Source organism: Tiliqua scincoides, chromosome 2 (genome assembly GCF_035046505.1).
Source record: "Tiliqua scincoides isolate rTilSci1 chromosome 2, rTilSci1.hap2, whole genome shotgun sequence".
Taxonomy (NCBI): Eukaryota; Metazoa; Chordata; class Lepidosauria; order Squamata; family Scincidae; genus Tiliqua; species Tiliqua scincoides.
In genome coordinates, this window is record NC_089822.1 from 44,475,154 (window position 1) to 44,490,802 (window position 15,649).

Sequence of the window (15,649 nt, forward strand, 5' to 3'; positions counted from 1 at the left end):
GAGGCATGGCGGGCTGATGGCTGCTGGAAGCTCTGCTTATCAGCAGATATGTCTGTGGATTTAATTTAAACACCCCTGGATTAAAAGGGGTCTTGGCATGAGATTAACCATAATTAACTCCAGAACGTTCCTGTTTTGTCTTCCTGGGGCGAAGGCTCTGGGTGTAAAACAGTTTCAGAGTGAAGGAGTTGGAGACTATCGAGCTCAGCCACGGACGTAAATGTAAGCCTGACCCCCCTTCCTACAGCTTTATTTTTCTGGGGCACGTAGAGGAGAACAGAGTTGGGAAAGAGCAAGAAATATTTGGACTTGAAATATAAAGGACCAACATTAACAAGATAAGAAGTATTAAAGGACTAAGAATTAAATGCCCAGTCAGGTGGATTTTCAAGCTGGGATTGAGACTGTCGAGAAGAGAAGAGTTTTTATAAAACCCTCTTGGAGTTTATTACTTTGAAGTTTTTTTTTTTCTTATAAAACTCCACGGTGTGTGGGACAGAAGAAAGACAGTCTTGTTTTTTGTTGTGTTGAAAAAGTTTTTTTTCTCCTCTCCCTGAGCATATCAGTTGTGTTTACCATCTCTTCTGGGAAGTGAGAAGTTTGTTATGGTTACAATACTTTGTTTAAGTTACCAACATTAATAATAGAATTAAACTAAAAGGCTGCTTGTTGAGCTTTTTGCATAAAGGAGTATAAAGATATCTGGTGTCAAATTAAGATAACTACTTGTGAAGTGTTACAGATTGGAACACCTGTGGAAATTTAAGATCATTACCTGAGGATTGTGAAAGACTGAGATTTTTAAAGGGAAAATGTCCACCAGGAGACGTAATACATTGGAACAGATACATAAAGAGAAATCCCCACCAAGATCATCAGGGAAAGAGTTGAATCTGGAAGCTATTCAAGACTTACTAATGAAGATGGAAAATTGTTTGCAGAAAAAAATAGAAGGGATGGATGGGAGATTCGAAACATTACATCAAAAAATGCAGGAGATGAATTTACAGATGCAAACAAACATGTCACGTTGGGATAAAATGTGGGAAGAAACAGAGATAAAGATAAAAGGGATAAATGATACAATGAAAGTTCATGAGATAAAATTTGAGGATTTAGAAGTCAGATGATAGGAATCAGGATATGTTGGCATTGATGGAACAGGCACAAAAAGAAAATATTTTAAGATTCAGAGCTATACCAGAACAGGAAGGAGAGGAGATAAGAGCCAGGATGAGAGAAATCTTGGCAATTTGCTTGAAAAGTGATCCTAATGAGATGGAGTTGGAGATAGAGTCTACAGAGTGAATACAAGGATTGCAAGGTTGAGAAAGCTTCCAAGAGATATATTAGTGCATTTCATAAGACAAGACAAGAGATAGGGTTTTACAGCAACATGCAAAGATGAAGCTTACAGTAGAAGGAGTACAGATTATTGTGATGAAGGAGGTTCCACTTAGAATTCTAAAGAAAAGGAAAGAATATGGCTTCCTGGTAGATGTTTTGAAACAGAAGAAAATTATCTTTAGATGGTGTGAATTGGAAGGAGTTATCTTTAGATTTCAGAATAGAATGTATAGAATAGATACAGTTCAGAAAGCTAAAGATTTTATGAAGGAATTTGAAGGAGGAGGAGAAAGAAGAGAACAGGAAAATCTAAAGGATATGCAACAAACCCAAACAGACTTTCAAATAATTAGTTCAGAAGATTAGCTATGGAGTATAAGTTTTTATCTTGGAACATTAATGGAGCTAATGCGCCAAATAAGAGGAAAAAAATATTTTATTTGAAGAAACTTAAAAAAGATGTGATTTGCCTTTTAGAGATGCATATTAAAAAAGGTCATACAAACTACTTAATACAGAGAAAGTTAGGACAAGAATTTTTTTCAACAAATTCAAAGAAGAAAAATGGAGTGGTTATGTATGTTAAAGATTATTTAAAACCAAAACTTTTGTTTTGCAGATGAAAAAGGCAGGTGGTTGGCTGTGGAAGTTATAATTTTGGGAGTAAGAACTTTACTTTTGGGTTTGTATGCTCCAAATCAAGAAAGAGGAGTTTTTTTTTAGGCAATTATTGGATGTACTCTTAAATTATTCATATTCAAGTTATTGTTTGATGGGAGATTGGAATGCAGTTGTGTCACCACAAAGGGACAAAAAAATCTGAGAAGGAGATTAAGATTTCTCAAGGGAAATTACCAAAAACTTTTTTTGATTTGGTAGAAGCTTTAGGAGTTGTAGATATTTGGCGACAAATGAATGGAAATATAAAAGAGTTTACCTATTATTCAGAAAGACACAGATCATTTTCAAGAATAGATATGTTCTGGGTGACGAAGGATATTGCAATAAAAACTTCTAAAACAGAAATTCTATCAAAGACTCTTTCAGATCATAATCCAATAACTATGACTATTAAGAAGAAACCTACAACATATAGATGGAGATTGAATGAATTGTTACAAAAAGAGGTTATAATAAAGGATGCTAAGCAGAAATTAAGGGAATTTTTTAATTTGAATTTAAATAATAATAAAGAACAGAAATGAGGATAGTTTGGGATGCTAGTAAAGCCTTTATGAGAGGATACTTTATTCAGAAAAGTATAGAATGGAAAAAAGAGACAAATTAAGTTTCAGAAAATTGAGGAGGAAATTAAAAAGGAATATGAGTTAATAGAAGTCCCAGGAGATAAAAAAATAGTACAACAAATAAAAGATTTACAGCATCAATTATCTTTGATGATGGTGAATCAAATGGAAATTAAAGTTTGTGAAGCAAAGATATTTTGAGCATGCCAATAAACCAGGGAAATGGTTGGCCTACAAATTGAGGAAGCAGAGAGAGAAGAGAGTAATTTTAAAATTGCAGGAGGCGGGAAAAATGTATACTGATCAGGAGGATATAAAAAAAAATTACAAATTATTATGCTAATTTATACAAAAGTCAAAAAATAGATCAAGTAGAAGTAAAGAACTACTTGGATAAACAAAATTTACCAAAAGTGTCTGAAGAACAAAGGGAAATTTTAAATAATAGAATAACTCTGTGTGAAGTTGTAGAGGCAATAAAGAAGATTAATATAGATAAAGCTCTGGGTCCAGACTGGTTTAACAGGTAGATTCTATAAATGTTTAGAAGTAAGTTTACCATTGCTTAACACGATGAATGATATTTTGCAGACTGGGAAAATGCCAGATTCATGGAAGGCAGCAAATATAACTTTGATTCCTAAAGGAGGACAGGATTTGATGGATATAAAAAATTACAGACCTATTTCCTTGTTGAATAATGATTGTAAAATATTTACAGCAATTTTAGCAAACAGAATGAAGAAGATATTACAAAATCTTATACATGAAGATCAATGTGGTTTTTTACCGAAAAGACACATGAGTGATAATATTAGAATAGTATTGGATTTGCTGGAATATTATGATAAAAGGATAGAGAAACAATTAGCATTGATTTTTTTTTGAACTTTGAGAAGGTGTTTGACAATTTGAGTTGGACTTTCTTGATTGCTGTCTTAGAGAAGATGAACTTTGGAGAGAACTTTATTCAATGGATAAAGTCAATTTATACATCAGAAACTGTGCAGGTAGTGGTAAATGGAGAATTATCAACAATGTTTGAGATTCAAAAGGGAACACGACAAGGATGTCCATTGTTGCCACTTTTATTTATACTTGCCTTAGAAGTGTTATGTAGAGATATTAGACAAGATGAAAGACTACATGGTGCAAAGATTAAAAATGAATGTTTTAAATTAAGAGCATTTGCAGATGATATGGTTTTGATCTTAGAAAAACCTTTAAAAGACAGAGTTGTTGATGGTTAAGTTGAAGAAGTTTGAATCATTAGCAGGATTTAAGATAAATAAACAGAAAACTAAAATTTTATCTAAAAATATGAACGAACAAGACCAATCGAAGTTGATGAATAAGACTGGGTTCAAAGTGGAGAAGAAGATGAAGTATTTAGGTATTATTTTGACAAACATGAATTGTATGTTATTTCAAAATCAATATTGGAGAAATGATTAAGATCAGATGAGCAGGTAATATCTAAAATATATAAATTGCTTTTGAAGTTTGAAACAGAAGATGAACAGGTTAAGGAATGCATGATCCAGTGGGCAAAAAATGTGGGCTATGAACTTTCAATGGACAGATGGGAGAAATTATGGATAAAACAGGCAAAATTTACTTTGAATGTTAACATTAAGGAAAATATATATAAGATGATTTATCGTTGGTATGTGACACCAAGTAAATTAGCCAAAATGTATGAAACTATGTCCAATAGTTGTTGGATATGTAAGAAACAAGAGGGAACATTTTACCACATGTGGTGGACGTGTTCAAAAGTTAAAAAATATTGGTCACAAATTCACGCACAGATACAGTTGATCTTAAAAACAAATATACAATTGAAGCCAGAAGTATTTTTATTAGGTATGACAGATGAGTATGTGGAAAGAAAAAATGAAGTTTTATTTTTGTATATGATAAGCGCTGCCAGAATACTTTATGCTCAAAATTGGAAGACTATGAATATACCTTCGGTGGAGGAATGGTGGATAAGACTTATGGATTATGCGGAGATGGATAAATTAACAATTTTGCTTAGGGAGAATTCAACAGAAAACTTTTTGAAGAATTGGAGTCCAGTTATTGATTTTTTGAATCAGAGAGAGGATGAGGATTTGAGGTATTTTGGATTTGAAGATTGATTTTGAAGTATTAGTGGTAAAGATTAATATTTGTTAATGTTTGGACTGTATGTATTTGGATTATAAGTATGGGAATGTTTTGGCTTCGCTCGTGCTGCTTTATTAGAATTTTGTTTATGTATGTATTTGTTTTTCTATTATGTTTATTATAGTTAAATAAATAAACAGGGGGAAAAAAACAGTATCCAGACATTACATTGTTGCCTAAGGGCACAACCCTATCCTGCGCTGGAACAGGCAAGCCAGGAAGCTTGCACTGTATCCAGCGCAGGATAGGGGCCATAAGTGGCTTAACCAGAGGTAAGGGGAAATTTTGGGGGCTGCTGGCCCCAATGGGTCTCCTCTGACTTGTGCCACCTCTGGAGGTGGCACAAGTCTGAGGAGAGCGGAGCGGCTTCACGTCGCTCCATTCTCCCCAGGAATGGGGGTTGGGATCCAGCATAATGGCCAGATCCCAGCCCCGCCTCCCACTCCCGGGGCTGCCTACCGCCTGCCCCCCAGGAATGCCTCCATCCCGCCTCCTCCTTGCCTCCCCTATGCCTATCTTTCATCCTTGTATTGGCTCATTCAAGCCAATGCAAGGCAATGGGAGGAAGCCAGTGTGGAGGCTTTCATCAGCCTCCACAGGCAGGTGCTTCTGGTAGCGGAGGCCTTGCGTCCTCCTGAGGAGGTGCAAATGTGCCTTACTTGGGCCTGCCTAACCTGATGTCAGAATTGTGCCCTAAGTTTGTTTAGTCATGACTAAGTTCCATTGAAATTAATTACTTTATCCATGTGATTAGTGGTGGTTGGCTATTCCTTCACCCCACCCTGCCATGTGACTATGCAGGAATGAAAGGCACACTGGTGGGAAATGTGTCTGCACAGACTCCTCCATATGTAATTGGTCACCTTAGCCTGAACCGGGTACATCAATGCCAGATGTATAGCCAGAAGTGAGTTAGACGGCTGGAGAAAATATGAGGGAGGATCTGGGATTATGATTGTGTGGGAGGAGCTGGGTAATGAACGTCAGAGGGAGAAGGAGCAACGTTGTTATGGACAAGGGGGGAGAGTGTAATTGAAGTTCTTGTTCATCTTATCCCTTTCGCAAATAATATTGAAAAAAAACGTTCCCCATCATAGAGCTCAAGATAATTAACACAAAGTCCTTTACACATAGATAATTTTTTACCCATTCAGACCAAGATCTGTTTAGTTACAGCAAGATGGCTATACTACACTTTCTCAGGCCATAGGTTAACAATGGCAATGGATTACTACTGAGCTATGTTATGAGTGAAGGTGAATGAAGAACTATATAGCTTCCTGATGGGCAGCCCAATCCTGAGCTGCCCACAACGCCCAGGCTCAGTGGCTCCGAGGAGGGCTGTCACCGAATCCTGCACCTCCCGCGCTACTGCAGGAGGCACCTCGGGAGAAGGGACATTCGTCCCCTTCCCCCAAGTAAGGTAAGCAGCCCTGCAATGGGGCTACTCTCTTTAGCACCAACCAAACGGTCAGCGCTAAAGTAAAGGCACTCGTGTAGGGCGCGCAGCCCTGCACGAACGCCCTGGATCCTGTAGAGCACAGTTCTGTGGATCCACCACTCTCCCTTCCCTGACACACCTCCTGCCCGCCCCTGCTGGTCTCCCCCTCCCTGGAACGCCTCCCCATGCCCCTGTCCACACCCCCGCCTCCTGTTCTGCAGCCCGGCGGTCCAGGAGACCGCCAAGTGGCAGAACCTGGGCCACTGCCCAGTGCTAGCCCAGCATCGGCTGGCACTGGGCTAGCACCGGCAGGAGCCCAGCACATGTAGACAAAGAGATGATTCCAATACACTAGCTGAAGGAAATGTCCCAGAAATAGGCTCATGGAATTACCACAGACACTTGAGCATAAGGCAATCTCACAGATAAGTTGAGGGCAGATTTTGAGCCAAAAAGCGTGGAATTTTCTGTGACCCTTGGATGTTGGGTCACTTAGGGGGGTGTCTGACTGTAGTTTTGTATGATTTTACCCAAGGCCAGATCCTGAAAAATAACCTACCAGTAATTGTTACCTAAGAACTGTACAATCTCTAATTTATTAAAAAATAGAGTAAAAGATCATAAGTTAAATTTTATTCATTAACTTGTTAAATTCTGATCTTCACAACCTTTTTGTAAACACTATCAGAGTAAGTGTACTGTAAGCATACCAGCAGAACCATTAATCAAATCCTGGAGTATTAAGCCAGCGGCTCTACATATAACACATAACTTGGAGTCTGCAATTCAATTCACAGCAGAGACAAGCAATAAGGAATGAGCAGGAGCAAGCGCAGCTGCAACCCTATTTACTCAGAAGTAGATGCACTGCTTTCCATGGGTTTTATTCTTAAATAATGTGCACTGAAATGTAGCCTCGGACTTTGTTTCAAATGGAAACGAGGATTACATCCTGGTGTTTAAAAAACCAGACCACTGCCAAACATTGGCAAAATGGAACAAGGCTACAGAAGGGTCTGCTAAAGAGAAAGAGGCTTGCTTGATTTCAGTGGAAGCCTTGAGCCCTTGCTTACTTTTTCCAGGAGGAGAAGAAAAGGTTAACTTTGGCTGCAGCTTGCCTTGAAGCCTGGTCACTATGGAGATTGATTGCCCTGTCATTATCTCTACCTTACAATGTGCCTGAAACAGCCCCTGGGACCTCCCAGTGACCTCCCAGATAAGGTGAGATGATTTACACTTTATTTATTGGCAGAAATTTCTCACCTTATACTCGAGTATCTACAGTATCTTTCATAGTTTAGAGTGCGCTTTGTAGCAGAAGCTACATAAGCAGCCCAATCCAACCTAAGTCCCCACGAAACGTTGCAGTGGTGCAGGTATGGGCTATACTGCAACCTTTGGGGAATTTTTGACTGCTGAAGGTCTCCTTGGGGTAAGGGGACATTCTTCACCTTGCTCCAGGCAAGCCCCAGTAGCTGCAACGGGTCAACTCAGACCTGCACCAGTGGTATCAATGGTGCAAGTCTGCATTGATTTGTGCAGGCAGAAGCAGGAACTGTGCTGCTTCCTGTTAACATTCTGACTGTCCCTCTAGCATGCAGGCTCCTTGCCTTCCTGTCACATTCCTCAGTTAAGGAAGAAACTGTTAAGAAAGCAAATAAAACAGAGATAATCAGTGGGGGGGGGGGTAGGAAGCATAGAGTACTGTAATTTATATAGGGCTCCCTTGGATCCATGGTTTCCATATCTGTGAGGGGGCCAAAACAGAACCTCTGTGGATATGGGGGAGGGAGGTGTTTGTGCTTGAATTTGTGCAAGTTAAATTTGCGTATGATGTGAGCTGACTGTACTTTACCAAAAGAGATTCTAACTTATTTGCTTGAACACCCATCATTTCAAGAACTAGCTGATAAGTTCTTTTCAAAATAAATCAATATAAATTTTTATATAATTTTTTTTAAAATTGTTACCAGCAGAGAATCTGTATGAATACTAGAACTTAGACCTCTGGTAAGTTGTAAATGTGCAATTCATGCTGTAAAATGACAATACCGTTACACGCGTTTCGGATGTTGTGATGTGCGATTCGCTACATCCTGCATAGCACGGAGAAAAATACTGGACTTCATCTGTGCCACAGACTGGGACATAATACGACCGTAAGCACTTACAGTGAGCATTGCAGGGCGCGGCAAAGCTTGATGATGTGCCTGTTCTAAAACAGAAAGGAAAGAGTTAAGTGAACCGAACCTGTGCAATGTCCTGTATTCCCTAAGAACACATACAGAATCATTGATAGCTATAAAACATAGGCATGGGGTTCATATATTCAGGGGAGGAGGCATGTAACATCATACACATTATCCTCCTGATGAGTGAAGGCAGAAATGTCAACGGCTCAATTTGCTAGCACCAAAGACTGAAGAAAGAATCTGACCATTAGCTCTAGTTGTGACCCCACTGAACCAGTGTCAGTATGATATATGAAAATATGAAGCTGCCTTATACTGTGTCTATTTTATACTGTGAGCCTTTCAGGGCAGGAATCGGTCTTCTCATCTATTGTACAACACTGTACACTTCTGGCTCTATATAAATAGATTAAAAGTGTAGACGCCAAGGGTTTGCCTCTGCTGCACACAAACCATGCGGCCCACCGCACAGCTACAGCTTTTCCTCCCATATAATCAGCATAATTAACCATAAATGACCTGAGCCAAGCACAGAACATGTTATTCCAATCTAGAGAGGAAGAAAGCAGCAGACAGGTTGTGTTTGCCCTACCTAACCTGATAGATGATGAGCCCTTTCATGATGGTGCCATCATCTGTTAGATGAGTTGCACTGTCCGATGTGACAGCACTAGTCAGCTATCATGTGGCAGGTGCATAATCAGCAGCAGGGATTTTATCCCTGAATCCTACGTGTAAGGGAATGTTTGCTATCATAGGATACATTTATCTGCACAGAAAGGCCTATCTGTGTAGAGAAATTGGTTGTGTACATGGATTGCTCTCACGGGGTTGGGACACATATTGATAATTGTGCTTCCACAGCAAAATCCAGGAACACTGATACAATTTGCTGTTGCTCAAGTGTCGGAACATAAAAGTGTTGAAATATCTGCTATTAATACCTGTTGGAATTCAATGTTGATGGTGCTTTCAGATTTTTAAAAATGTATGTCCTTTTTTCTATCCAACTTTCCAGCGTTGATGCAGCTATGCCAACAGGTGGTGCACTGCATTCTGTGATGGGGGAGGAGCAGTCACAGAGACCTCAACATGGTAAAGGAACATTTGTCCCCTTACCTCACATCTACATTGCGTCTGCATCAGCACTGAAAAGTCGGACAGGATTGGGCTCCAAATCAGGCAGATTTTATAAACGTAACCCTGAGTCCACTTGGAATTTGGCCTCATAATGTTAAGAGTTGGCAAAGAATGCCATTTGATTCCCATGTATGCTTCTTGAGCATTGTTATTGTCACTTGTTGTCCATTAAGCTGTTCTATCAGTGGACTCGCATTAAGATACAGTACTACAGAAATATATTCTTTTTAAGATGGGAGAAATGCATTGCCTGTCACTATATTCTCTGACTAGACCAAATCTTCTCAGACAGATGGATAAACAATTAAAATGAAACCATTTATAAGGTATTTGCTGGTAATTTCCCATACAAAAAACCTGACAAGTCAGTTGCAAAGCTGGGTCTACATCCTAACTCAGCAATTCTATAAAGTATCAAATTCCCAGTGCAAAAGTTCACACTGAAGACACTAGAACCACAAATGTAGCATAACCAGCTTATTCAGAGTAACGTAATTATTGAGTCACACAAGCTTTATGCAGATGTTCAAGAACACATGGCTGGGGGACGGGAAGAACACACCAGCAAGCCCTGCTCCCTTACTGACGCACCAAAACCCACCCCCCACAAACAAGGAGATTCCTCAGCTCCCAACATTCATTGTCATAGGGAGAATCTCTTCTCACATTCAGCATGTTTAGGTGCAGACCAAGCCTGCATTCAGGCTTCGAAGGGAAAGCAGGGCTTCCCTGCAATGTTCCGGCTTCCCCTGGACCACATGTTCTTCCATCAACCGACATTATTAGCATCTGTATAAGGCTTAAGACCCATTCAATTATTTAATACCACTGATGACAACTGATTCAGGGAGGTGTTGGATCCTATGGTCTGTCTCGGGCAGCAAATTCTGTGGAAATATCCAATCAAGGACAGTTAATCGTAAAAATACTTAGTGTGTTATTATATTTGTTGGTACCATGAGATCAGCATTTGGATTTTCTATCTTAGACTCCAAAACACCTTGAGCTATCTCTGACATGCAACAAAAAATGTGAAGATTTTTGAGTTGCACATATGAGCAGAAACAAAAGCCCTCTATACATAGTTGAAGCAAACATGTAGAATACAGAAATTACAGGTGTCCCAATGTATCCGCGGGTGATCCGTTCCATCCCCGCCCCTGTGGATATGGGCGAACCCATTCAGTGTAATGGTTCATGGGGTCCCACCCCCAGTTGTGAACCTACCATAGACGTCTACGGGGCAAATGCCCCAGACGTGAGCCTCTAGTATCTGGCACAAGTCTATCTGAGGCTCCCGGCGGGGTCAGAAACTGTGCTTCCAGTTTCCCGGAAGCACAGTTTATAGCATCGGGGAACCTCAGAGAGGCTTCCCTGATATGGGCTCAGATTGTACGAGGCTCCATGAGCCTCAGGTGAGGGGGGGCAGCAACAGCCTGCAGGGGACGCCATCGCAGACCTTTGCCCTGGGCACAGGACTGGGGAGGTCCACCGCTGCTCACCCCTGTGGCCCACCACACCCATTATCTTCAAATTTCTTTATTATGTTTCATGCTTTAGCAGATACTGTAAGAGCAAATAGCTTGCATACTGGGGCACACAGTCTGAACATTAATAGGAGGCAGGACAGGTATGGAGTTTGTTTGCAAGGGCAAACACTGGGCCCAGAGAGAGTTTCTTCCTGTGATTTGGAACATTGGCTGCCCAACTTCAGACAAATTTTGTATTCAGGGAGAGCCAAAGTATAGCTCTGGAGCGTGCCAGCACAGGGCAGAGCCAGTCAGCCGTACCCTAGTTTTTATACTGTTTGAACAGATTTTTGTCCTGGTTTCTCAGTATAACCATGTGTGTGACTTTTGTTCCTCCTGCTCTTGTTTCTTCACCAATGTTCCCTACAAAGCTCCAGAGCACCCTAACAGAAGCTATGCAGGCCTCTGATTTCACCTGGACAGTCACACAACTTAGAGGGAAGAGTGATCTTCACCTGCCTGAAGGCGTCCTGTTCTCGTCAATGACTTCACCCAATCTCTTGCTTGTTGTCTCTTATGCCTGCTTCCTATAATACATATATGGTGCCACTATCTCTCTCCTTAAAATCCTTCTACAAAACCCACAAGGCTCTTAAAGAAACGCATCTCCTCTCCAAGTGAAACAAAGCTGATTATATGCAACTATCTGCACACATTCATCCCTTATTACTCCCTTACAATCCTACAATTGAAGAAAGGCTGTAGCTCAGTGGGGGTGCATATGTTTTGAATTCAGATGGTCAATCCCTGGTATCTTCAGGCTGGGCAGGGAAGGGCCCCGGAAAGATATTCACACTTAGCTCAGCAACACCAAGCAAAATGGCAAGTTTTATTATGTACCAAGGCAGCTTCATGATGTACTGTTGTCTCTCCCATACACTTTCCACTTTTTGTTACTCTTTTCTCTTGTTCAATGCCCTCTTCTTTCTCCCCCACCCCCCCAATTCATATAGTATGCTTCATGGAGGTGTTTTTTTGCTTATGTAAGACTGTAAAGTGCCTGTACATTGACAGTATATAAATACTGGAGGCCAGGAAGCAGAGAGTGGGTGTCAATGGGCAATTTTCACAATGGAGAGAGGTGAAAAGCGGTGAGCCCCAAGGATCTGTCCTGGGACCAGTGCTTTTCAACCTGTTCATAAATGACCTGGAGACAGGGTTGAGCAGTGAAGTGGCTAAGTTTGCAGACGACACCAAACTTTTCCGAGAGGTAAAGACCAGAAGTGATTGTGAGGAGCTCCAGAAAGATCTCTCCAGACTGGCAGAATGGGCAGCAAAATGGCAGATGCGCTTCAATGTCAGTAAGTGTAAAGTCATGCACATTGGGGCAAAAAATCAAAACTTTAGATATAGGCTGATGGGTTCTGAGCTGTCTGTGACAGATCAGGAGAGAGATCTTGGGGTGGTGGTGGACAGGTCGATGAAAGTGTCGACCCAATGTGCGGTGGCAGTGAAGAAGGCCAATTCTATGCTTGGGATCATTAGGAAGGGTATTGAGAACAAAACGGTTAGTATTATAATGCCGTTGTACAAATCGATGGTAAGGCCACACCTGGAGTATTGTGTCCAGTTCTGGTCGCCGCATCTCAAAAAAGACATAGTGGAAATGGAAAAGGTGCAAAAGAGAGCGACTAAGATGATTACGGGGCTGGGGCACCTTCCTTATGAGGAAAGGCTACGGCGTTTGGGCCTCTTCAGCCTAGAAAAGAGACGCTTGAGGGGGGACATGATAGAGACATACAAAATTATGCAGGGGATGGACAGAGTGGATAGGGAGATGCTCTTTACACTCTCACATAATACCAGAACCAGGGGACATCCACTAAAATTGAGTGTTGGGCGGGTTAGGACAGACAAAAGAAAATATTTCTTTACTCAGCGCGTGGTCGGTCTGTGGAACTCCTTGCCACAGGATGTGGTGCTGGCGTCTAGCCTAGACGCCTTTAAAAGGGGATTGGACGAGTTTCTGGAGGACAAATCCATTATGGGGTACAAGCCATGATGTGTATGCGCAACCTCCTGATTTTAGGAATGGGTTAAGTCAGAATGCCAGATGTAGGGGAGAGCACCAGGATGAGGTCTCTTGTTATCTGGTGTGCTCCCTGGGGCATTTGGTGGGCCGCTGTGAGATACAGGAAGCTGGACTAGATGGGCCTATGGCCTGATCCAGTGGGGCTGTTCTTATGTTCTTTTGTTCTTAAATGTTGGCAACCTTCAGTCTCGAAAGACTATGGTATCGCGCTCTGAAAGGTGGTTCTGGAACAGCGTCTAGTGTGGCTGAAAAGGCCGATTCAGGAGTGACAATCCCTTCCACACTGGGAGCAAGTGCAGTCTGTCCCTGGTCTGTCTCCCTGGCTATGGGCCTTCCTTCTTTGCCTCTTAGCCTCAGACTGTTGGCCAAGTGTCTCTTCAAACTGGGAAAGGCCATGTTGCACAGCCTGCCTCCAAGCGGGCCGCTCAGAGGCCAGGGTTTCCCACTTGTTGAGGTCCACTCCTAAGGCCTTCAGATCCCTCTTGCAGATGTCCTTATACAGTATATAGTATACAGTATATAGTAATAACAAGATAATTACAAGAAGTAGCAAATTGTTCTTATCGTGAACATTAGTTAAGGCAAATCACGCATTAAAATATACTTACCCATTATATGTTTCAGTTACCCCTGCAAAAGGCTCATTCCCACAGTTGGCAAACAAAAACACCATGTTCAATCCAAATGCCACCATACATGTCACGACAATAAACTTGATTATGCTTTTGCAACTCAGTTTGAGCTTGGAAATAAAGAAACCACTTATGATTTGGCCTATTGCTGCTCCTGGGACTAATACAATTCCTGGAAGAAAACCAAACAACGTTGGATAAGCTATTAAAGGAAAGAGAAAGCAACAACAAACCCATTCAGTGTGTAAACTGAAGAAAACATCTTCAGTTTTACTGTAACAGATCCCACTAAGAGGAGATGGAAAGCTAAGTTGTTTTGACCTAATTATCAGATTCATCTTTCACAGTTTACATATTTGTCTGAACTACTTTGGTTTTTGCAGTCAGGTCCTCTGCAAGTCAGCTCTTCCCTGCACATCCCAGGGCCTGTCCACAACTGGATTCACAGTGGTAGAGCAAATGCTTTGCGTGCAAAGGTCACAGGTCCAATCCCTGGCATCTCCAGGTGGAACTGACAGAGATCTCTGTCTGAAAACCTGGAGAGCCATTGTCAGTCACTGGAGCTGTCAGTGGATCAATGGTCTGAGTCAGCTTCCGATATTCTTGTGGATTGTTCCATGCAATCATGAAAGTGCACATGAGATGCTACACAGAAAAAGCCAATGACTAGGTCTGTGATTGCAACTGTTCATTCACCTCTGCTGGCATGTTGCTCTCTCACTCATCGTCATTCTGAGTACTGCAGAGCAAGTGTCATCAGATGTTGGCAGACAACTGCAGAGTCCAAGCCCTCTACTCACTGTGGCATCCCCTAAAAAATAAGTAAGTATGAAAAACTAGCAACTACAGAATTATAGGGTTTTCCCTGGTCCGCTGAGTGCCTTACGCCAATGGAATGCTCATTCCGGTGGTATAAGGCCCTAACAGGATTGGGCTGTAAGGCTGCAATCCTATACAAACTTCTCTGGAAATAATCCCCGTTGAACACAATGGGACTTACTTCTGAGTAGACATGCGTAGGATTGTGCTGTGAAATTCACAAGAATGGGTGCACAACAGCTCAATGCCATCCCAAAGGAAGCTCTCTCCTTTCAGTATATTAAAGCTGTGGGCAATGGAGAAGATGCCAGATTCTTCTGCTATGAATACTTAGGAATGATTGATACAGCTATATGAAAACCATATCAAAACTGTATTAAACTAATTTTTATTTCCATCTGTGACTAATTAGGGGCAATTTTCATACATGTTTGTTATATCTTATGCTTCAAAACCGACTCTGCTGCTTTGGGCTGTTATGTGATAAGTTGCATACTGGTTGAATGAAAGAATTCCCAGTTGATCTTGATAATGCACACTGGATCGTGAGCCTGTTTGCTCAGAGATGGTCCCTCTGAGTTCAGTGGAACTTACTTCCCATAAAATTTGCTTAGGACTGCAGCCTAACTATTTCTTGTAACTGAGGGTGCAATCCTAACCCCTTATGTCAGTGCTTTCCAGCACTGACATAAGGGCAATGCAGCTCTGAGGTAAGGGAACAAACAATCCCTTACTTTGAGAAGGCCTCTGAGTGACACCCAACTGCAGGATGCAGCATATGTCCCATTGGCACCACTATGCCAGTGCTGGAAAGCACTGACATAAGGGGTTAGGATTGTACCCTTATTCTTGTTACCCTACTTTTCCAACAGGACTGGCCCCATCAATGAGGCTAACTAAGATTATTGCCTCAGGCAGCAGGTTGGCAAAGGTGTCCACCATCCACCTCTGTTCACCTGCCTGCCTCTACCACTCTTCCTCCTCAGATTCAAAATGAGGAGAATGGGGCGAAAGCATTCAGAGGTACATTTTTGAATCCAGGGAGCCAGAAGAGGAGACAAAGTGACAGCTAGGGGGCAATTTGATCCACTTCCTCAG

The 15,649-nt window shown here is 41.5% G+C and overlaps 1 protein-coding gene across 1 annotated transcript in view; it reads right to left on the reverse strand.

The window, feature by feature from the left end:
• The window catches only part of SLCO4C1 (solute carrier organic anion transporter family member 4C1), a 59,751-nt gene that overhangs the window by 11,126 nt on the left and 32,976 nt on the right, over positions 1–15,649 (reverse strand). Inside the window, exons 8-9 of the mRNA XM_066612557.1 lie at positions 13,709–13,904; positions 8,266–8,422 (exon numbers count right to left, since the gene is read on the reverse strand). Coding sequence (XP_066468654.1) covers positions 8,266–8,422; positions 13,709–13,904 — 353 coding nt within the window. The remainder of the gene's footprint in view (positions 1–8,265; positions 8,423–13,708; positions 13,905–15,649) is intronic.